At 38.6% G+C, this 25,134-nt stretch overlaps 1 protein-coding gene across 1 annotated transcript in view; it reads right to left on the reverse strand.

Annotated features, from left to right (window-relative positions):
• Positions 1 to 246: 246 nt before the first annotated feature.
• Positions 247 to 25,134, reverse strand: part of LOC109915062 (microtubule-actin cross-linking factor 1, isoforms 1/2/3/4/5-like) — a 101,508-nt gene continuing 76,620 nt past the window's right edge. Inside the window, exons 26-35 of the mRNA XM_048612951.1 lie at positions 23,318 to 23,511; positions 22,317 to 22,479; positions 21,109 to 21,192; positions 20,897 to 21,004; positions 20,697 to 20,795; positions 19,104 to 19,256; positions 14,584 to 14,672; positions 11,767 to 11,902; positions 8,712 to 8,768; positions 247 to 5,391 (exon numbers count right to left, since the gene is read on the reverse strand). Of these exons, the coding sequence (XP_048468908.1) occupies positions 247 to 5,391; positions 8,712 to 8,768; positions 11,767 to 11,902; positions 14,584 to 14,672; positions 19,104 to 19,256; positions 20,697 to 20,795; positions 20,897 to 21,004; positions 21,109 to 21,192; positions 22,317 to 22,479; positions 23,318 to 23,511 (6,228 nt within the window). The remainder of the gene's footprint in view (positions 5,392 to 8,711; positions 8,769 to 11,766; positions 11,903 to 14,583; positions 14,673 to 19,103; positions 19,257 to 20,696; positions 20,796 to 20,896; positions 21,005 to 21,108; positions 21,193 to 22,316; positions 22,480 to 23,317; positions 23,512 to 25,134) is intronic.

Below are 25,134 nucleotides of genomic sequence, written 5' to 3' on the forward strand. Positions count from 1 at the left end.
AAAGCATCAATCTAACTAGACTACATTTAGCAGAATATTAAGCAGAAGCTACATGCTAGTCTTCAGCAAGTTTGGGGTGGGAAATCATAACAGGAAGTCAGTCACTCACGTCCATTATTTCACACTAATGGGCCGGATAGGGAATAACACTCAGACGAGCATAGCCTATGGTTAATCAAACTGAAAAGATTGTCTAAGTAATCACGAAGTGTGAAAAGACAAATAAACAAAACAAACTAACTTAAACTATTCTACAATATATGTTATAGTTACCTGCTTTTGTTCCTCTTCTGGTCTGTTCTCAATGCTTCTGGTATCTTTGTTATCATCTCCTTGCTCATTCAAATTCGTAAATGTTAGTTCTTCAGTTTGTTTCTGCAGTAAATTTTCATTGGTCATCTGGGCAGTTTCAATGTTGCCAACTAATAGGCCACTTCTAACAGTTGCTTTAGAATTTGGTGCAATTTTCTGACCTAAAGTGTTATTCAGTTTTTCAACAAATTCAGTCTTTTCCTCTTCTTTTGTGCATGTTATTGATCTTTCACCTTCACTTATCTTTGTGATGAATATTTCTTTAGATTCTGGACATAGGTGCTTATCTTTTGAAAGTATGATCAAGTTTTCACTTACTGGGTCGTTAGTTAGAAACATACTTTCTGTGGGCAGAGCAGATAGCGCTGTTTCGCTAACACTGGAACGTTTACCTTCATCAGATATTTTACCTGTTAATTGTCCATTTTGCTCTCTATTTTCTTGTTCCGCTGCTTCTACATTTGATTCTTCAGGGTGCTCAATATTTGTTACCATTCCAAAAAAAAACTTCATTTCAGTTAAATTTTCATCGTCCAGCTTTTGAATGGTTTCCTTGTTTTTTCTTATAAGTGCATCTCTTTCTTTACGATTTATAGGCACACTGTCTCTTGAGATTTCATCTTCCAGTCGTTGTTTTATCAATTCCTTCATTCCCTTTGCCTCAAAGTTGGGAAAATCTTTTATACTTGGTAAAATCAGTTGTTCCTTTTCTTCTGATTTGGGTTCTTTCTTTTCATTATCCACTAAACAGACTTCTTGATCACTCTTACTTTCTACATTCTTACAAATCATGCTTTGTGTTCCATTTCCAGAATTATGATCATTTCCTTCCACAAATTTCTGACAATCACTCATTTCCAAACAAATGTCCAGTTCTTTCTCCATAATGTTTAAGCATTCCTCTGAGGCATTAGAAAACTCCATTTCTTCAACCACTTTCTTTGCATCTCCAAATTCCATCTCTTTATCCATACACACCAAAGCTTCTTGAGCAGAGACTATCTGACCATGGGAACTTGTAGTATCACCATGAGTAGGAGGTAATAGATCTTCTTTAACTGCCATTTTATCCATTTCAGGTGATATAAGCACTTCAGGCAACAACAGCCCTTCACTTTTGGAAGTGACTATTCCAATTTCACCACTCAACTGGTCTTCAATATTTATTCTTGGAGGTAATATCTGGTTCATTTCATTTGAGGATAGTTCCTTGAAAGAGGTTTTTTGCATTATGGGTTTAACAATTTCTATCATCTCTGCAGCACTAGTCTGGTCAGGATCAGTACATTCACTCCTAAAACCCAAACTGAATTGAATTTCCTTGGCCACCTTTTGACTAATCAGACCACTTTCAGCTGCTTGAACCAGTGGCATCTTGTCTCCAGTAAGTGCATCAAATATTCCTCCATTCAAAAGTTGATTGGTAGCAATAGTCTTAAGCATGTTGTCACCTACCAGTTCACACTCTGCAGCTTTCGCAAGAGTCATTCTGTTACCAGTAGCGCTATCCACAATTCCACCACTATCAGCTTGGGCCTGCAGCAGTCGCAAAGCTGGCACTGGATCCACTTTCATTGCTTTTACTGCTTCAGCAACAGATAACATCCTGCCAGAGTCATCATCTACAATTCCCGTAAAATATCCAACCTCCAAATATCTCTTGCCAGATTCCATGTCAATTTTTCCTTTTTTTATTAACTCGGAGTAAGGTAATATCATACACTGTGCAGGATCCACAATTCCTTCACTCATTTCAGGAGAAGCCATTGCCTTTTCCATTATCGATTTTTCTAACCATCCTTGCTTTGCAGCTCGAGTTAAAGTCAGATTTTTGGAAGTTCCTGGTTCTTTGAACCTGCCACTCAAAGCCTGGAGTTCTTGCACTTCCAAAGCAAAGTTTGAGTTTACGAGACCTAATTTTGTAGCTTCAGACAAAGTGACTGGCTGCATTGTCTTAGGATGGAGATACACATGCTGACAAGCTTTCTCTACTTCAATTAATTCTTCAGCTATATCTTGGTCAACCAGACCACATTTTGTTGCAGCAGTTACAGAAAGTCTAGTTCCTGATATGTCATGGTTAATGCCCCCCAAAACCACCTGCTTTTTCAAAACATTAAGAATGGTTGCTTTATCAAGGATACCCCTCTTTCTTGCTTCAACAATAGTCAAGCATTCTTTTGTTTGCGGATCCACTATGCCATTCATTTCCAGCTGTAATGAAAACTTTCTCAGCCTTGTCTTCTCATCAGATTCCTTTCCTTTAATGGCCTTCTCCAGCTTGGTCAAATTATCCAAATGTGCATTATCTACCAAGCCCATTTTTGAAGCTAAAGTCACTGATAACCGTTTGCCTCGCTTTAAGTCAATGATTCCACCGGAAACCACCTGTCCCTCCAGGATTCTGGCTGCAGTTTCCTGATCCAGAAGGCCAACTTCAGCTGCATCTTTAACAGAGTGTATGGAAGAGTTTTCCGGATCAATTACACCACAAATATCTTTCTCAGAGTTGAATATCTTATGAATCAACTGTTCATCCACAAGTCCTTCATCTACTGCCTCAGCTACTGTAAGCGTCTCACAGGATTGAGGATCAAAGAAGCCACTGAAGATGCATAGCTTTTCCATCAGTTTGAGAGCAGTGTGGCTTTGCAGCACTCCTTTGGCCACTGCTTCATTGAGTGCTAGTTTTTGTCCTGTTTGATCATCAATGATGCCTCCGCTTTGAAGCTGGTCAATCAGACAACTTAATGCCAGTTTCTCTTCCAACAATTCTTCTGTTGGAATCGACTTTAATGCAGGTTTTAAGTATTGGACAGCCTCTACTACTTCATATTGCTCAGACTTTTGCCCTCTGTTAGACAGCTTTTCACTTTTACCTTTTATTGTCTCATTCAGATGGTCTTGTTCAATTTCTTCACATAATATTGGTTCACTCTTGCTGGTATTTAGGAGAGAAGCAACTCCATCACAGCTTGATTGTAAAAAATAGAGCTCAAACCTATCATGAGATTCTTGAAGTGACTTTTGAGTTGTAGATGCTGCAACATCTATTTCTGAACCAAATAATGGTGCATCTGCCTGCAGTTCAATGGTTTCTTTGTTAATGTCATCCCGCCTTTGAGAAGGCAATAGATTTTTCATGGCAGTTACCACAGAAAGTGAATTGTCAGTATCTTTGTTAGATATGGATGCTTTATATTGTAGTTCTGTAGGTTTGTCAGCAATAGCAGTTTCATTAATGATTACACTAGTGACAGGCTTAGATTTAGCCAGTGTTTGTTTAAGTTTTTCTTTCTCATCAGTCTCACGCTTCACCATTTTCTTTTTTCTTTTAGTCGTTGGCTGTGCTTTATTTAATAGAACATCTTCACATGTTCCAGGTTTATTACCTAATTCTTGAGACACAAAGTCAATTTTTTTACTGACTGCTATTTCTTTGCCAATTATAGTTTCCTTAATCTGTATGTCTGAGGTTGACTCATGTTTTCCATGAAGAACTTCAGTTTTCTTCTCATCACTTGCTTTTAATTTGTCATTCTGCTCTAACACTGCATTATCTGAATAACATATTTCAACAAATTGTGGAGCGTTTATTTCCATTGAAATATCCTCTCCATTGCATTCATCCGACAGACCTTTCTCTTTCACAACCACAGTTGCACCTATGATTTCTTTTGTGATGTCATTCAACTCCGTATCAATCAAAAGTAATCTGTTACCAGTGTGCACATCTATGTAAGTTTGTGCCATCAAATATGACAACAGCTTTACCTCTGCTATTTGACTATCAGAGGTTTCAGTACCACTGTCCATATCTAGGCATGTCAAATTGGAATTTGCCAGGCTTTCAGAAGCTGACCACCAATTCAATCTGTTCAGGTTTGCAGTACTTGGTTCTTTGATATTTGGTATCATATCAGGTATATGAATAGACTTTAACACTTCAGCAACTTTAGAGTCTACAAATCCATGTTGAATTGACTTTTCCCAGGACAGCACTTCAGTTGTTTCTGGGACGTAAAGTTCTGATATCGTGGCTCTCTTCTTCAGGATTTTGTGCGCAAGTTCTGTGGAGACAAGTCCCTGTTGCAAAGCATTAGCCATCGGAAGGACTTCACCAGATTCTGGCCACAGCAAACCCTTAAAAGACAACTGGGACTGCAATATAACCAACGCACTTCTTGAGGTCATCAAATCCCGTTGCACGGCTTCATCCAGTGTTAGTCGCTGACCCGAGACAGGGTCAATAACACCACCCATCTGGATCTGACGAATTAATATGGAACAGGCTATGTCATGATCAATTAAATTATGTCTGACTGCTTCATCCACCGTCAATCGGTGCCCTGTTCTAGGATCTACAATGCCTCCAGCAAACAGCTGGGCTTCCAAAAGTCTTACCATCACCTGTTGATCTATCAGGCCTTCCTGAATAGCACGGAATATGCTAACTTTTCTACCTGATTTCAGGCACACCATTCCACCAGCAAGTTGTTTTATTGGAAATAACGTCAATCCAGTTTCTTTATCAACAATGCACCGTTCAATCAGTTCTGAAAGATTGAGCTTTTCTCCTGTGTTTGGATCAATGAGACTTTTCTGCATTCTTTGTCTCGCTTTCAGCTTTGCATGAAGAGAAGTACTAATCAGTCCCTGTCGTAAAGTCCTATCCAAATTCACAGCTTCATCTACTGATGGGTGACGAGGACCACCACTGCAAAGCTGTGCCTCCAAAATCTTCAGCCCAACATTCTCATCAATTTTCTTCTCTTCAATAGCAGCAGCAACAGGCAGAAGCTTTTTACTTCTAAAGCTTGCGCTTTTCAGAAGCTGTATTGCAGCCTGCAGATTTTTTAAAGATTTAGCTGTTCGGTCATCTAGTGCACCTCTTTCGAAAGCTTCTTCCACTGTTAGACTTTCATTTGTTTCAGGGGTTATGAGGCCAGAATTAATTACTTGAATTTGCAGCAAAGCAAGCCCTGTGTCCTGATCTATAAAGCCCTTCTGCATGGCATGGAAAATTGAAAACATTTCTACTGTTCCCAGGTCAATCACACCTGCAATTGTTTCATTCTCCTGGAAAATGTAAAGAACATGTTAGGCCACTGAACTTCAAACAACTATTAATTAAAGGCATATGCACTTATTTAAAAGAGTAATTTTTGGTTTATCAGTAATTGTTTACATTCATTTTGACAAAACCATTCTTAAAACTATAAAAATGTAAAAGACAAATCATATAGATTTTGCATTTAAAGCTCCAAAACCTAAAAAGGAACTTACAGTCATTGCAGCTATGTCTTAACTGGCTCATAACAGTTTGTCAATTGAATTTAGCATCCCCCACTTCAGTTGAATTTAATCTGTTTTTGTCGTAGCCCCTTTTTATATTAAATCTGCCAGCGTTTACATTGATAGGTATGAATTAGTCTTGAAACTCCCTTCAGAAAGCAATATTTCCGTTTCTAATCATCCCTACACCTGCAGGGGAGCTCAGTTCCGATTCCATTACTGCATTTAGAGTTGGCTCAGCAAAAAAAATAATTTGCATCATGATATCACCGAGTGAAACATCCTTTCTACACAAAGTCCGTTCTGGTGTTGGTGGGTAGCTAACTTGTCCTTTGTGAAAATGGACTGTAAACTTTGAGTGATCTCTGAAACTGGGCAATCGAGTATGAGCACTTATGCAGCAGGAAACAATGGCCTGCAGTTATAGGAAACTAGATCCCTCAGTAGGAAAAATTACAAGAGCAAGTTTTTGAAAAAAGGAAAAAAATGCGCTCTGGAGTTCTTGATAATCTGAAAGATGATTATATTAATTATTTAATCTTAAGGCAGCAATGGTTGACAATGCACAAAAAGTATGCAAATTACATTAATGAGCTGTTAGATATTAAAACTGCAAAATTATATTTTCCTTTTGTGGTTTATGCTGAAAATTGCTGAACTGTTATATACTTGTAAATGTTGCTGTATATACCTTCTCAAAACTATAAAAGCATCTAATAATCATAAATCGACTTTAGAAAGTGGCTAAGTAAATAACATCCATATTCCATGAACTTGTAGTGTTGTGGGATGGTAATAGTCAGATTAAGCATCGCACAAAAAAAGCAAGCAACACAGCAAATGTGGCAGGTAATGTTTTGACCTAACAAAACACTAACAGACTTGTAGCATTCTTGTCATTTGTAAACTTTTCAATAAATACTGTCTAAGGATGAGTGCCATCAGGACTTTTGCAATTGAAAAATAATTATGAGATTTAATAGCTGATCACTTCGACAACAGTGGCAAGATTGGACCAGGTCAGTTTCAATTTATGAAAAAGAAAAATTCACACTTAATAAACCTACTGGAATTCTTTAAGGTTGTAGAGCTGACGCTGGGCAAAGGCAGTGGGTATGGTTTATTTGGACTTACAAAGTCCCACATAACATTAGTGTGTAAAACAGAAACACACTGGATTGGGGTTGGTGTGTTCAGATGGATAACATACTGCTTGGCAGACAGGAAACAAAGAATAGGAATAAATAGGTTTTCTACCAAATGGCAGGTAGTGACCAGGGGCATATCCCAAGGATCACTGCATGGGCTCCAGCTATTCACAATATATATTAAATAATTGAGATGAGAGAACTAAGTGCAATATCCATAAACTTGCAGATGACAGAAACTGGATGGGAGAGTGAGCTGTGAGGAAGACAAAGAGATACTTTAGTGAGAGTTGGACAAGTTGAGTGAGTAAACAAATGCATGGTAGATACAGTATAATGTGGATAAATGTGAGGTAATCCACTTTGGAAGCAAAAACAGGAAAGCAGACCATTATCTGAATGACTATTAATTGAGGGGGTTAGGGACGTGTGGAAAATGTGCAATGAAACCCAAGTGTCCTTGTACACCAATAACTGAAAGTAGGCAGGCAGGTGCAGCAAGAGGTTGAGAAGGCAAGTGGTAGTTTGGCCTTCAGAGTGAGATGATTTGAGAATAAGAGTGGGGATGTCATGCTTCAATTACATAGGGCTTTAGTGAGACCATATTTGGAATATTACATGCCATTTTAGTCTCCTTATCTGATGTTATTGCTATCGAGGGAGTGTGTCATGAAGGTTTGCAGATTAATTCCTGGAATGGCATGACTGAGAAACAAGAGGTTGAATTGGTTTGGATTATATTCACTGGAGTTCAAAAGAATGAGGAGGAATCTCACAGAAACCTATAATCAGGGGAGGTGTACGAAGGAGGTTCATCATAAAGAAAGTCCAGAACCAGGGGTCTCAGACTAAGGATACACAGCAAATCATGAGGACTGAGTTGAGAAATTTTTTCACCCCGAGTGTAAGGACCCTGTGGAAGTCACTACCACAAAGCAGTCGAGGCTAAAACATTACACGATTTCAAGAAGGAATTGGATATGACAACTGGGCTAAAGGGATCAAAAAGACTGGGAGGAAAGTGGGAACAGGCTATTGATTCTGGGTGATCAGCCACAATTATAATTGAATGGTGGAGCAGGCTTGAAGGGCCAAATTAACTATTCTGGCTTCTATTTTCTATGCAAGCCTGAAACTGGTTACATAAATTTTATTCCTACTTACTGAACTGATTATTTAATGCAGTGTGATATTTTTAGACTAAAATACAGATCATATTAAAATATCATTTCTGGAAGTTTACAATATATTTCGGACGCCCTGTAACTCAAGGCAGCTGAAAGCCAGAATGTAAGCAATGATTTTTGGGGAAAGTTTAATTTCTTTAGGATGATTAACCATTGCATTTACAAACATCTGTACTTGCACATTTTTAATTTGTATGTTAAACCAGACAGCCGTACAAGTAAACCAGAATACCATGCGTTTTAAATACGTACTTAAATTCAGTGCAATTGATACCCTATATTAAAATTGATGGCAAACAGGCAAGGTCCAGTACCATTTATAATATTTAGTCAATACAGTGTGGAGCTGGAGGAACACAGCAAGTCAGGCAAAGCAGCAGGAAAGTCAACGTTTCGGGTTTCAAAGGACTGCCCGAAATGTCGACTTTCCAGCTCCTCTGATGCTGCCTGACCTGCTATGTTCCTCCAGCTCCACATTATATTGATTGTGACTCCAGCATCTGCAGTTCTTGCCATCTCCTGAGTAACTAAAAGCCATTTATATTTATCCTGGTGCTTCTACACTTTCATTTTATCTTTTTGTACATTATATATCAATTCCTGATCAAAAGGTTATCTAGTTAACCTGGTTGTTTTCTGTGGATACCCTGATACTCCTTCTCCCTCATGAAGCAGCATAGGAACTTCTCTCCCAAATTCTAAGTACAAAGCTACATCCTGGTGTCTGTAGTGTGAAGGCAATGAGTACCTTAATTAGTAATAGACTTACTGGAAATTCTATTTGTTCATGTGGGAGTGTTGGAGAAGAACTACAAAATACCTCCACCTTAAGAAAATTAAAAACAGAAACAGACAGATTTGACAACATATTACAATTTAAGAAATATGTTACTTTGTTTTATGCATACAATTTCTTATTTTTGGTTTGTTTATTGGTTCCTGGGACATGGGCATTGCTGGCCAGGCAATTTATTGCCTGTCCCGAATTGCCCTGGAGAAGGTGGTAGTAAACGGTTTTCTTGAAATGCTGTAGTCCTCAGGGTGTAGAGGCACCCATACCGCTGACTAGAAGGGCTTTCACCCAGTGGAAACGAAGGAATGGCAATGGTTATAGTTCCAAGTCAGGACAACATGTCGCTTGGAGAAGAACTTGCAGGGGAATATGTTCCCATGCATCAGCTGCCCTTATCCTCTGGGTGAAAGAGGTCTCGGGTTTGGAATGTGTTGTCGAAGGAGAATTGGTAAGTTGCTGCAGTACATTTTGTAGCTAGTAAATTAGGTTGCCTCTATGGTGAAGGGAACAAGTGTGAAGGTGGCGATGGTGTGTCAATTAAGCGGGCTGCCTCATCCTGGATGGTGTCAAGCTTCTTGAATGTTGTTGGAGCTACACTCATCCAGGCAAGTGGGGAGTGGTCCATCACACTCCTGACTTTGTCTTTTAGATGGTTCATAGGGAAGGAGATAGGAGGCGAGTTACTCCCTGCAGGATTCGTAGCCTCTGACTTGCCCTTATATGCACTGTATTTAAATGGCTGTTCCAGTTCAATTTCAGGATATTGGTAGTTAATTATTTGGTATTATCTAATATTTTAAATCAGAAATACATAGTGACAATGAATAAAGACAGAAATGTGTGACAAAAGGAGAATATACCAATTTAGAACAGGAAAAGAAAAACATTTACTTACCAGTAGGTTTGCCAGCAGCAAACAGAGCTAATGCGAGTATTTCAGCAGTGTCACACACAGTGTAAGCTTGTTGTTAGGTCCAGCATGCGGCTTTTATGGGATTTTTTTGCATCAAATTTTAATCCATCTTCTATTTCAGAAGGGTTAGTTTTGAGTTGTAAGCAAGGATGCTGGTTAATTTGACATAATTATTCATAGGAAAATCAGAGTGACACATCATGCTCAACTTGTCATGGAAATTCAGACTTGACAATGATCGCACTATGCTGCTTATAGCAAGCAAAGACTGTACCATCTTCAAACATGGTTCCTTTCTGCAGTGAAGCAATAAACATATATACACCCAACCACCTCCTTTGCTGAATGACGTAGAGAAGGTAGGTTCTAAAATGGGCTATTTATCACTAGTGATCTTCCAAATGCTGAAATATTGATAGATTGTACCATATTTTATAGTGTTCTCACAATTAGAGTTAGTATCAAGCTATATTATACAGTGCTCCACTGTATATAGGTAATATGGATATATCCTGAAACAGACATTAGGAGTGTAACTTTGGAAAAGTGGTAGTAATTCAGCAAAACTTGATTAGAATGTTCCTATTTATACACACACTCGTATACAATCATGCACTGATGAAGCAGTAAACAATGAATATGATGTCTGAAAAGATTTAGTTTTTGTTTCTCAGGCAATGTACAGTAATCTCCTTAGTTAGAATGGACCTTTATAGCCTGATTGAAAAATTATGCTTAGTATTCAATTACTTTGGATTAAGGCATTAAACTGATATTCCATATATCAATATAACAGATACAATGTCACAATGTGAACAGGAGCAGAGAAGATTCCTCTTGGTATGGTGCTAATATTTATTTCCCAACCAACTTGACCAAAACAAATGATCAAATATTGTTTCATTGTTTCGTGGGGCCTTGGTCTGGACAAATGGGCTGCCAAGGTGTTCCACAAAGCATTCATCTGGTCTGCAATTGGTTTCGCCAACACAGAGGAGACTGCATTGTGAACAATAAATACAGTGGACTAGTTTGAAAGAAATATAAATAAATTACAGCTTCACATGGAAGGAGTGGGAGGGTTTGAGATGCTGAAGGTCATAGAGGAGTGGATCAGATTGTCATGCAGGGAACTGACCTTTTCAGCGCTGACAGGAGAGGGAAGGAGAAAATGTGTTTGGTGACAGCAATTATGCTGGTGGTGGCAGAAATAGCAGAGGATAATACTTTGAATTTAAGGCTGGTCGGGTGGAAAGTAGAGAACAGGGAGAACCCTATTGTGGTTTTGAGAAGTGTCTGGATTTCTTGGCTTTGCTTTCTGTAGAACTTGTGTTCTGCCATTAATACCTACATTGGATCTATTTACATCCCTTCAACCGTTCTCACTTCCTTTGCCTTTTACGCTGCGTCATGCGAGATCTCTAATCTACCTCACCTTCTAACCTTCTCCTGATCTTGCCCTTCTGATCCACTTGCTCTCCTACATCTCTTTCTACGGTGTGCAACCCATCACTTTTCAGCCTTGGTGAGCTAAGAGAGGCATTAAATTGGAATGGAAATGTCAATTTTGGTTCTTCCCACAAATGTTTCCAGGTCTGCTGAATTTCTCCAGTACTTTCTCCAGGCAAATGAGAATTCTATTTTTGTTTTCAACTCACATCGTACAATATTATCTGTTTGCTTCGTTAAGAATGCAAATTTGTAATAGGATTTCTTTAAATGCCAACTATGATTAGCCTGACAAATTTCTAGCAGAGTTTTTTCACTACAAATGAAGCACATAGCGGGTACATACTTTGAAAAGAAACATAATTAAGGAAAAGCGTACACAATTTACTACAAGGAGTAGCACATTGAAAGACAGCATTGTTGAGTTGGAGATATTGGCTGAGAAACACAAAATTTGTGTTATGAGTAATTGGACGTACATGAGCAATGAAGTTCACTCCGTGCTATTACAGATAAAACATACCATGCAATGTAGCTTTTTTGTTCATTTATGCATTCTAAATGACATTCATATGCTGATCCATGTACTCAAATTATCGGATGTTGGAGGTAGTAAAATGATACTTGAAATATTAATTCAAGAACATCTTTATGACCCAAAAAGTGTACCTTGCGCTGCACTTCCTGAGTGAGTTTATCCTGTAGTTGCTGAAGTTGCTCTGCCGATTGTTCACACAGGTGACCATATGTTTCTTTTAGCATGTTCAACTGTGATGTCACTTGTTGCTGTTCTTCCAGAGACATCCTGGAAAGAGATTCAATAGTTAGTAATTAACATTGCCTGCATTTGTGAACTGGGGGCGAAGGAGGCCAAATTAAATGAGGAAGGAAAATTCTGCATGGGATTCTTCCAAAAAGTGTAGTCAAATTTCATTTGATCATTGGGATGTGAGCATTTACATTGAACCAGTCTCCCCTTCTTTTAAGATGGATTTTATGATCAGTGTTTTCCAGCAGTACACTCATTAATCTGTAACTTTCCTTCTATTCATTTTAACAGATGGCAGATTATGAATTTCTAAGAGAACAAACAACATTCTGCCCACATTTTTAAAAAGTGGTTTTAATTATGCCAAGAAACATGAACCAATTGCAGGTATTTTAATAAAAAAAAATTATACTACACGACTTATCATAGAATCCCTACAGTGTGGAAACAGGCCCTTTGGCCCAACAAGTCCACACTGAACCTCAGAGCATCCCACCCAGACCCATCCCCCTATAACCCACCTAATCTACACATCCCTGAACACTACAGGCAATTTAGCATGGCCAATCCACCGAACCTGCACATCTTTGGATTGTGGAAGGAAACCGGAGCACCCAGAGGAAACCCACACAGACACAGGGGGAATGTGCAAACTCTACACAGACAGTCGCCCAAGGCAAAACCCGGGTCCCTGGCGCTGTGAGGCAGCAGTGCTAACCATTGTGCCACCGTGCCGCTCCCGACTTGGAGAATTCAAATTCCAGTTTCCTTTAGAGTTTGAATATAATCTGTACTGGTCAGAAGTGGGCATTAGGATACAAAATTAATTTTTACATTACATGCCTCAATGGTATGCATGTTGGTAAGACTTAAGTTTTCCTTTCAAATTGCTCTTGGCCCTGGAGGCCTTTTTCAGAAACACAAAAAGAGAGGTGGGCCATTTGGCCTTTAAAACCTGCTATGCCATTCAATATCATCTAACTCAGTATCTTGTTCTCAGTTTCTCCCCATACCCTTTGAACCCTTTAGCCCTAAGAATGATATCTACCCCTTCTTGAAAATATTCAATGCTGCGGCCTCAACCACTTTGTGTGGCAGAAAATTCCAAAGACTCACCACTCCCTGGATGAAGAAATTTCTCATGATCTTCATCCTAAATGCTCTACTCCATATCTTTCGACTGTGACCCCAGGTTCTGGACTATTCGGTCATCTGGAACTTTCTTCCTAAGTTTACCCTGTCTAGTCCTCTCAGAATTGTATATGCTTTGAAGAGAAACCACCCCCACCCCACAAATTCTTCTGAACTCCAGTGATTGTACTCCTAAACTGATCTAATTTCTCTTCATAAGTCAGTCCCACCAGTCTCATTGCACTTTCCCCTTTCCTTTCTCATCTTTTGCCTTTCAGATACTAAAAAATCTGCCTGATTTTGCAACCAAAGTGGATAACCACACATTTATCCACATTATACTTCATTTGCCATGCCTTTGCTCACTCACTCAACTTGCCCAAATTACATTAAAGCATCTCTGCATCTGCCTCATAGTTTACCCTCCCATCAGCTTTGTATCATCTGCAAACTTGGAAATACTACATTTAGCTCCCTCATCTAACAATATATATTGTGAGCAGCTACGGTACAAGTACTGATCCTTGTGGTATCCCACTAGTGACTGGCTGGCACTCGGAAGACGACCAGTTTATTCCTGCTGTCTGTTTTCTGTCTGCCAACCAGTCACAATCCTTGACAGTATGCTATCCCCAAACCCATACAAGTTTGGTTTTACACACTAATCTCTTACATGGGACCTTATTGGAAACTAAGTCCAAGTAAACCACATCCACTGGCTACCCCCTTATCAACTTTTATGGCTTACTTGCAAATTATTTTTGCACATTTGAAACCTGGAACAAAGGGTTGCCTTGCCAGATGAGATATTTTGATACAATATAGGTAAGCAATTTTTATGCATTCATTAACACAGCAGCACTGAAACATAAATGAAGAATTGTTTTATTTTGATGTGTAGATTTTGAGCCTACTTCAACCAAAACAATCATGAGATATTAAAAACAAGTATATTTTTGATTTAATATTACTTTAATTCTCAAATATTTCTATTGTGCTTGTACCATTGAAACTAACTAATGGAAAACAATCTGAATCAAACTACATTAACACAGCAGCGGGATGTTGGTGTTACACATTGTGCAGATTACCTCACAAAAATGCTACTGCACACAATATTAGATTTAGTCACCATATTGCTCTCTGGCAATTATGCTTATGTTTACATGCACTTATGTAGATAGAGATCAAATTCTGTTACCTGCAATATATTTAATCTTAAAGGCAAATGAGAATCATTTCCAAATGTATCTGTCCACACTTTTCCCTCTGGATGTCGAAGTATAGATTTCTAATTCTAGTATCTACAATACGAGTTAACTGATTACATCAAGTGGTAAACATGGGTTACTTTGATTAGCTGTTGATGATCGAGGAATACAATAGAACTTCCTTCACAAGAAATTATTTTGCACAAAGCATGAACTTGGCAAGAATTACAATTTATGAAATTTAAGCTTCCATACCCAGACATAATTAAGTCAGGAAGCAGATCTTTTCCTTTCCCAGCTGTTCATTTTTAGTAATGTGTTGTCATGGTAGCAACTGAGATCCAAACACAATTACAAAGTTCGACACCAACTAACCTGTTCCCATGTTTTGCTAGAAAGATCTGTGTTGCTTTGATTGCCTCTGCTATTTGATGGTTCTTGGCATGGAGTTCTTCTGTAATTGCCTGTACCAAAAATAAATACTTTTAAGCTTTGTTTTGCACTTTGCTAATTCACGTTCACCTGGAATAGTATTTCCCAATAGAAACTGCTGACTAGTCACCAGTGTGGCTGCAGTAATGTTGTTTTAATAGCATTCAACTGATTTTATTTGAAAATGTTGAATAATGTAGGGAAATACACTTTATAAATATACATCAAAATTCAGTTACAAACTCAATTGTCAAAATGATCACAGACTCTGCTTTCCATCTTTCTAACTCACAAAAATGGTTAAAGGATGCATGTAAATTTGATGTGAATGAAAATGGAGATCATGAGTAGCTAGCCAACAATTAGGAAACACTGGCTTTAGGTAGACAATTTATAACAAGCAATCAATGTAATGTTTTTAAACCTTCCAAGGATTAGAAAATATATTTTAAGGATTGAACAATTATATCAATTTCAAAATTAAATTAGGAAATGCAGATTTGCACAAACACTGAAAAAGTACAGAGTAAAGTAGAGTATATTAAATCCTGGGAGCAAAAACAATAAATAATTGACAATACAAAGACAGAAAATACTGGAAACAGTTGATGTGGCAGCAACCGTGGAAAGCAATAAAATTCACATTTCAGGTCAGAGTTTTAAGAAAAGGTCACAAATCTGTAAACTTTCTCTCATCACAGATGCTGCCTGACCTGATGGGTATTTCCAACACCTGCAATATTTCACTATCATATCAGTGAGGAAATCTGTAATTTGAACAGGCATTCCAAGGAACTAAATTAAACATGCAAGCTGATAACAAATCACAGGAAAATTGCTTCAAAACTTCAACAAATGATGATAATCTGGTGATGCGGTTACATAATTGCACAAAATTTGACAGCGATAGTTCAAAAACTTTAAAGTTAACTCCTAATTTTAGAAGCTCAAAAATACAGAAGTTCTATGCAGAAATCAACTGCTTTTTGATAAGGTGTCATGCAAAATCTCAAATTGATCTTTAGCACCTTCTAATATAATGGCACTGAGTCAGCAGTGTTCACATTTCAAAGTCAGGCAGTCATGGAATCAAACTCCACTCAGAGCTCGAGACCATAGTCATAAATATGTACCTGCTTCGTTCCAATAGTACACTTGTAAAAGAAGAAAGTTCACCCGCACTTCCATCATACTGGTCAACATTTCTTCTTTGACCAGAATGAAGAAAGTGCAGGTGAGTTAACTGGTTAATTCTCCAAATTACTGCTTGTGGGATCTATTTATTCATTCATGGGATGAGGGTGTTGCTGGCTAGGCAGCGTTTATTGCCCAGAGTTAAGAGTCAACCACATTGCTGTCGGTCTGGAGTCATATGTAGGCCAGATCAGATAAGGATTGCAGTTTCCTTCTTAGAAGAACGTTTTGAACCAGTTGAGTTTTTCCAACAATTGACAATGGTTTCATGGTCATCATTCGACTCTTAATTCTGGATATTTCTTTAAAATCCAAATTCCACAATCTGCTGTGGCAGGATTCGAACCCAGGTCCCCGACCATTACCTGGGATCTCTGAATTAACAGTTCAGCTATAATACCACTAGGCTATTACCTCCTTCTTGCTGTATCTTAATTGTCATTTTAGACATATGACAACAGCAATTAAATTTTGCAAAATAATTAAATGAATTTGAAGTGTTTCAGATGTTCAGTGCTAAAATGCAGTTTTCTTCTACTTAATCAGGATGGCTGTTGTGTCCATTATAATTTGCCATTTATATAATGGATTTGGATAAGAATTTAGGAGGTAGGTTAGTAAGTTTGTGGATGACACCAAGATTGGTGGTATAGCGGACAGTGAAGGTGGTTACCTGGGAATGCAGAGAGATCTTGATCAACTGGACTAGTGGCTGAGGAATGGTACATAGGAGTTTAATTTAGATAAATGCAAGGTGTTTGATTTTGGTGGGCAGGACTTATACAGCCCTGGGGAGTGTTATAGAACAAAGAGGTCCAGGGGTACAGGTTCATAGCTCCTTGAAAGTAGAGTCACAGGTAGACAGGGTGGTAAAGGCAGCTTTGGCATGCTTGCTTTCACCAGTCAGAGCACTGGCACTGAGTACAGGAGTTGGGACATCATATTGCAGCTGTACAAAATGTTGGTGAGGTCACATTTGGAGTACTGCATGCAGTTCTGGTTACCCTACTATACAAAAGGATACCATTAAACTAGAAAGAATGCAGAAAAGATTTACTAGGATGCTACCTGGTCTAGAAGGTTTGAGTTATAAGGAGAGGTTGGATAGGCTTGGACTTTTTCCCCTGGAGTGTCGGAGACTAAGGGGTCACCTTATAGAGGTCTTTTAAAAAAAAAAGCCATGAGAGGCATAGATAAAGTAGATGGACAACAGCTCTTCCCCATGGTAGAGGAGTCTAAAGCTAGACAGCATAGGTTTAAAGGAGAGAGGAGAGAAAATACAAAAGGGTCCAGAGTGGTAATTTTTTCAGAGGGTAGAGTGTGCCTGGAATGGGCTGCCAGAGGTAGTGATGGAAGCGAGTACAATTTTGTCATTTAAGAAACATGGATGTGATAAGTATGGAGGAATATTGACCAAACATAGGCAAATGGGACTAATTTAATGACGAAAACTGGGCATGGGTAAGTTGGGTCGAAGGGCTTGTTTCCATTGCTGTAGACCTCTGACTCTAATAGTTATTGCAACAACAGCAACCATCAAAAACTGAAGAACATGGATTTCTCCATAGCTTCTTACAAGGGGATTAGATCACATGACATCCAGGGGGTGCTAGCGAATTGGATATATTGGCTTGAAGCTCGAAGGTAGGAGACAGAGGGTGGTGATGGAGCGTTGTTTTTCGGACTGCAGGCCTGTGACCAGTGGTCTGCTGCAACGATTGGTGCTGGGTCCACTGCTTTTTGGTCATTTATATAAATGATTTGGATGTGAGCATAGGAGGTATGGTTAGTAATTTTGCTGATGACACGAAAACTGCTCATGTAGTGGGCAGTGAAGGTTATCTCAGAGTACAACTGGACCTTGAACAGTTGGGCCAACAGGCTGAGGAGTGACAGATGGAGTTTAATTTGGATAAATGGGAGATGTTGAGTTTGGCAAGGCAAGTCAGGACAGGACTTATACACTTCATGGTAGACCCTGGGGAGGGTTGCCAAACGAAAAGGATCTAGGGGTGCAGGTGCATTTTTCCTTGAAAGTGGAATCACAGGTAAACAGGTGACAAAAGTGGCATTTGGCATATTTGGCACGCTTGCCTTCATTTGTCAGTGCACTGACTACACAAGTTGGGAGGTTGTGTTGCAGCTGCACAGGACATTGATGAGGCCACTTTTAGAATACTGCATTCAATTCTTGTCTCCCTGCTATAGGAAAGTTGTTGTTAAACTTGAAAGGGTGGAGAAAAGATTTACACGGATGCTGCCAGGGTTGGAGGGTTTGAGCTATAAGAAGAGGCTGAATAGGCAGAGGCTATTTTCCCTGGAGCATCAGCAGCTGAGGTGTAACCTTATAGCTGTTAATAAAAATTATCAAAAGCATAGATAGGGTAAATAGCCAAGATCTTTTTCCCCAAAACTAAAGGGCAAAACTAGAGAGCATAGGTTTAAGGTGAGATGGTTAAGATTTAAAAAAGGATCTGAGGAGTAACTCTATCACACAAAGGGTGGTGCATGTATGGAATGAGCTGACAAATGGAGGCAGGTACAATTACAACATTTAAAAGGCATCTGGATGGGTCCATGAATAGGAAAGGTTTACAGGGATATTGGCCAAATGCTGGCAAATGGAACTAGATCAGTTCAGGATAACTGGTTGGCATGGGCAAGTAGGGCCAAAGGGTCTGTTCCTGTGCTGTACGGTTACGACTGTAGTGAAAGGCTTAGCTACCCCAGCAGAAAGCAAGGAGCAAAAAAACCTTAAATCAATAAAATTGCTTCTGGAGAGCTAGAACAAACCAAGAACAGCCAAAAACAAAAAATAGTGTTAATACACCTTAGGAGACTATCATTACCTTTAATTCTGTTTAAAACATTATACAAAAATGCATTTTGTATACAAAAAAAAAACTACAAAAAAGAAAAAAAAGGGACATGCAGTAGTCAACATGCAAATACAGACCATTTAAAAATAAGATGATTACAGTTCCATGCATAGCACCTCTAGGCATACCGTGAAATAAACCAAGGGAGGATATGTGATTTTCCAGAGCCTTCATCCCCGATGTTTACAGGCTGGCAAAGAGCGTACAAGTCAGGCCATAACCTTAGTTCTGATGGAAGATCTACAGCTGAAATGTTAACCTATCTTTTGCTGATGCTGTAGAAACTAATGTGTATTTACAACACTTTCGGTATTTAATGCTAGGCTTTCAGTGTTGCATTGTGTCTTTCTGGTTTAATTTACATTCTGAAAGACATTTGCGTTCACATACCTGCTGCTCACAAAATGACTGTTCAATGGATCTCGGGTCTCCCTCTTCTGGGAAAACGTTCCTGTTTTTCACTTCATGACTGGTATTCAAAACCCAGCTAAGGAGCTCCTTCATTTTTTCAACACGCTCATGTTTCTCCTCTTCAACAACTTTCTGCAGTCAGGAATAAAAAGGAAGATATGTATTGCCTGAAAGAATCATGGAAGCAGATTCAATAACCACTTTCAAAAAAGGAATTGGATATACACACAAATGTGAAAAATTGGAAGGGATAATTGAGGCATGGGCCTAATGGGATAGCTCTTTCAAAGAACTGGCAGAGGAACAGTGGTTTGAATTGTCTCTTTCTAGACTACGCTTCTTATAATTCTATAATTTACATCATAATGGGGTTGTTTTAAGAGATTCCATGAACCAATTCAGAGCTGTTAAAAGAAAATGCTGGAGAAACTCAGCAGGTCTCACAGCATTTGTGGAGGAAAAAAAAAAATCAGTTGACATTTCAGACTTTCTCTCTGATGCTGGCAAACCTGCCGAGTTTGCTTTTAAATCAGAAATGCTAAATCTTACTCCAAGCGAAATAAAGTTAAATCGGTTATAATTTTACATATTACGTTGCCACTGACTGCCTATGTAAAATTTGCATCTGTAAATTAGAGCCCCTTTGATCTGCTCAAAGTTAGCTCCTCAACCTGCTTACTCCTCCCAACCTCCACAAACAGGTGAGCTCCATCAGAGCACCAGCTTGGTATCCAAAATTTGCTGATATCTATGAAGCCAAGGGTTTAAAATGGTTGTACTCTCACCATGATATCAAAGGGTAGAATAATCACAGAACTAATGCTCTGGCTGAAATCTGAAACTGTGGATTTAATATGATGTCTTTACTGTAAGATTAGTGCTTCCACAGTTCATGTTTGAAGGAGCTGAATTAATCTACAACAAATATGCTTATATCTTTAGGTTTATGTACATACAATCATCATATTGGGAGCAGTAAGCCACTTGGTCCTCAGAGTCTGCTTTGCCATTTTCTAATATGATAGTTGATTGGATTGTGGCCTCAACTCCGCTTTGTCTACCTCCATACCTTTTGATTCCTATATCAATCAAGAATCCATACAAATCAACCTTAAAAATAATCAATGATCTTACTTCCACTGCTCTCTGGGGAAGATAAATATACCAGAACAAAATAAAAACCTCAAAAGATTTTGCCTTATCTCCATCTTAAATGGGAGACCCCTTATTTTAAAGGCGTCCCTTCATTCTATTCTTTCCCACAAGGGGAAACATCCTCTCAACATTTACACTGCTAACTCCTCTCAGGTTCTTAAATAATTTTTTCATAGGATGTGGGCAGCACTGGCAAGGCCAACATTTATTGAAAATGAGAAGTGATTGTAAATTAGTCACATTAGAAGTTAGAAGCTACAGGGTACATACAGCAAAGTAGGCTTGAGGTCATAAACAAATCAACCACAATCAAAATGGGGTATTGGCCCAAAGTGCCAAATGGCTCATTCCAGATCTTAATTCATAGGCTCATATATAAAGCCTGTAACATTGTCCCTATTTTTTTTGTCCACTTACTTCCTCTTCCTCCAGTCGCCTTAAAGAATCACTGATGTACTTAACATGTTGGGTTGTAAGTGTCACCAATGCTGTGTACTGGGTTCGAAGGTCCATGAACTGCAGAAAGGTAAACAGGATATCAAAAAAACTGCATTGCTATTTTATTTACAACAAAAATTGACATTAAGAATTATTCTAATTTAGCCATGCTTTCCCACCTCTTGGGTTATGACATCTGATGAGGAGTGCATTCTCCGGCGTTTTGCAGTTGGTTTTTGATGGGATTCAACAAATGCTCTATAAGTCATCAGCTGCAATTCATAATCCTAGAGATAAAGGGAGAGTGTTTTTGAAATTCTGTTTCACTGAATTCACCAAAAACAAAGGAATCTCATTAATGAATTTAACTCCAATGGCATTATAAACTTACCTTTACAGAAACAGAGTACTGTTTAGACAGATTTTGGCATTCATCTAATTTAGTTTGATTCTTTTCAATCTCAGCAACCAATGCCTGAATGAAAATAAATAATTTGAGTCTGCATATTTCATGGTATGAAATATAGTGAGATTAAGAGCAAGTTTTCAGAGTTGTATGTAACTTTTTCCATAAATTTGTGTACCATTCTTCATTTTTAGGAATATGTTGCATAATTGTAGTTCAAACTTATGGACCATCAAGATATGAATGAAAGCAAAACAGACAATAAAAAACAGATGTTAGATCAACATAGGAGCAAGACGCAGGAGAGGAGACCAGACATTTGGATGATGTTTTTACTCATAGAAATGGCACATTTTTTGAAGTGGACTTTTTTTTTTTAAATAAAAAGATGTCCTTGGTTACAGCTGTCCCTCCACCTAAAGATCGTATCTACTCAGTCACAAATTTCTGCCATAGGCTTCATATGACTGAACAAACTGATTCTTAACCTGTAGACTTTTGGGCATATAGGGCAGAGGGTTCCATGAGGTAGTGGGATATGGAAGGCAGCATTATTTCTGTTGATTTTCTTCTCTACTTCATCAGTTAATGTGCCTGGAGACATCACCACTTGCAAGTGCCCGTATAAACCACAAATCATGCTGACTGGGAACTAATATTGCCAATCCTGCACTGTCACCTACAGCGGTGCGAGAAGGCAGCTGACTACCACCTTCTCGAAGGCAATCATGGATGTGAAATAAATGTTGGCCTAGTCAGTAACATGTGAATTAAAGCATCTGAACTCAAAGCATAATGTGGTTTGATGGACAGGTTTCATAATTTTGAACAATCAGTAGCAAGCTCCACCCAAGCATCAATATCATTGCTTCACAGAAAGCTTCAGAATGCCCTTGAAATGTACTTGTTTGGAACTGTCTTTTGAGACTTGAGAAAGCAGAACCTGGATGGGGAAATGCTATTAGGATATCAGGGCACAGCCTCCAGTCAATTCTAATTGATTTTGCAGAAGTTTTGTTTGAAGGTTTTGTGGAGCTAGCTTCAAGGAGAATAACTTTTGTTCAATGGTTCTCCCATTGAATTGAATAGAATACCTGGATCTTTCTAGTTTAAGGAAGAATAAACTATTCAAGGCAACAGAGTTGTATTCTTGATGAAGAATGGTGCATTATAGTGGATATGGCTTTTCTTACCATTTGTTGACTAAGTTGCTGTGACAGGATCTTGGTATCTTCAGCCTTGCCTGGTTCCATTTTCTCTTGCTGTGCAGTTGTTTCTTCGATCCAATCTATCAGTGACTGATGGCAGCCTCTGTAATTCTCTAATAACCCTTCAATGCTTTCCAATTCAGATTCTCTGTATAATGCAGGGAAAGGGTAAAATGAAGTAGTGGAACATAAAGTTATGGTCAACTCCTCTAAGTAAAGTTTCATTCTAGACCACAACTAATTTTTGTCCACAGGCAGTATCCAAAAGTTGAGTGAACAACTAATGTAACATTCAGAACTTTAGCTTAATAGCTTCAAATTAGCATTAGGTGAACAAGAAACCAAAAGAATAAAATGGAGAGATATTTTACATGTCACTATCATGTATTATTAGGATTACAGAAGGTAGTTCAGACATTGGTGTTGGGTTGTGAAGTAGTGTAAATTCAGGTTGGCTAAGAACATGGTACCACCAATTAGCTGTCAGATTAAATGTTATGAGAGAAACCTCCTTTCCTGTTTGATCATTAAACTACAATGACAAATACAATGAGTTATTCTTCACTTTTTTTGCATGCTTTGTTTAAATTTGAGAAATTGATGTGAAAGACCAAAACTTCTAATGTAATATCGACATTCATCAACGGCAAGCAAAATATGAGTTGCAAAAAATAACTTACTGTTTCAATGTGGACCTCATTCAAAAAAAAAACTAAATTTTAATGTAGATGATGTCAAAGATGGGATTAAATGAACATGTATGCTTGAAGTCGGTCTCAGTGCAAGAGTAGAAAAGCAGCAATAAAAAGTCTGCAGAGAAGACTAGGCTAATGGATTTGTGGAAGATTTTCTGAAGATGGGTCCCGACCCGAAATGGCAACTTTCCTGTTCCTCTGATGCTGCCTGGCCTGCTGTATTCCTCTAGCTCCATACTGTTATCTGACTCCAGTATCTGCAGTTCTTGCAGATACTAAAGGACAGCTAACCTGGTTTCAATCTGTGAACAGATATTTCGCCACCGATCCTTCAGCTGCACTGCCTTTTCTTGATATCGTTCCAAATCCAAGTTGCGTTCATTGTGTAGCTGGAAGAGATGTTCACCAACAGCATTTGCTTGCTGCATTTCCTCATCCAAAGAGGAAAACACGTCTTGTTTATCATTCACATCATGAAGCCATTGCTGCAAGTAACAAAGTTTACATTACTTACTTCCACGACAAAATTCAAGTTCGGTAAAAGTTCAAAATAAGTTATTTTCAGCTTTGTTTACCAGTATAGGTGTAATGTTTGTACTCAGCAACCATTAACTGATATTAGGCCTAATATTTTGAAATAAAGAGATAGTCTGATATAAAAGTGACATATTGTGCTAAAACACTTGGACAAGTATGTTGATACCGAAAATCCTCAAACTGACACCAGAATCAAAAGGGATCCCTGACTATTAGCATGTTTTTATTCTTGTCCTTGAGACCATATCTCAAGCTCCTGAAGCATACCCACCGAACTGCTGACCATTCAAATTTACCTTTCAGGTCCACATGCAAGAACATACAGTAAATGGTTCATCTCCCTCAAATCTGATTTAATATCATCACTCTCCTACTCCATGAAACCAACACTTGGTTCCTCTGCTCTCCCCAACTATTGGCCTATTTGAAACTTGCCTTCACTATCCAAATTCAGTGGACATAACGTCACTTCCCAATTCTTTTTTATACTTCATTGCACGGGAAGTGTCCTCCACTGGCAAGGTGGGCATTTATTGCCGCTTTCTAATTGCTCTTGAATTGTGTGGCTTGAGGGGCCATTTTGGAGGCCAGTTAAGATTCAACCAAATTGTTATGGGATTGAAGTTACATGTACATCAGATCAAGTAATGGTGCCATTTTTCCATCCCTGAAAAACATCACTGAATAAAATGGTTTCTTTTTTTCATTACAATGATAGTTTTGTGGTAGGAATTATTGAATCTAGCTTTAGATTTCAGATTTATTCATGGAATTTAAGCTCTACCAAACTGTCATGGTGGAATTTTGATCCTGGCCTCAGAACATTAGCCTGGATCTCTAGATTTTAGTCCAGTGCCATTACGTCCATTTCCTCTAGTGCCTCCATTTCCTGCAACTTCAATGCTTGATAGCCTCCAGTTAGGTTTATCCCCATCACAGCATTAAAATTCTCCTTTTTAAAATAATCCATAACATTCTCCATGACAGTAATGAACTATTCCTTTGCATCCTTCTGAACTTACTTGCAGGCCTTGACATGGTGGCACTATACTATGCTCCTTCAATGCCTCTTCTCCATTGCTCAGCCCATTATAACTACGAGGTTTATGAGACTGTTATATTCAAGGAAGGGGTCAAGTGACCTGTTCTGAAGTTTGACATCCATTCTAATACTCTCAGTCTGATGGCGAGTATTAGAATGTTTTACTGGGAACGGCAAAGCATTTACATTGGCAACAATGCTTCTGCATTAACAGTGGAGACTCGGAATCTCCAAGGGTCCCAGAAGGATTCAGAGTATCAGGAAATAAACAGTTCAGCTTTCAATCATGCATTTACTTTCAAGATGGGGGGACAAAAAGACTGGGGTCTTGAGGCTAGCCAATTAGCATCTCTAACTGGATACAGGGTTAATGTTGACTTACAATGTCACGGACAAGGATACAGGAGAGGCCAATTCCAAGATGAGGTTATAAGCTTTCCTACTAATAAACGAATAGCACATTGCAGTTTTTGTGTAATGAGCAAACAAAAGAGGCTGTTCGATTCTACAAACCAACACAGCCAGGTTC

This window comes from Rhincodon typus, chromosome 27, assembly GCF_021869965.1.
Source record: "Rhincodon typus isolate 14 chromosome 27, sRhiTyp1.1, whole genome shotgun sequence".
Classification (NCBI taxonomy): Eukaryota; Metazoa; Chordata; class Chondrichthyes; order Orectolobiformes; family Rhincodontidae; genus Rhincodon; species Rhincodon typus.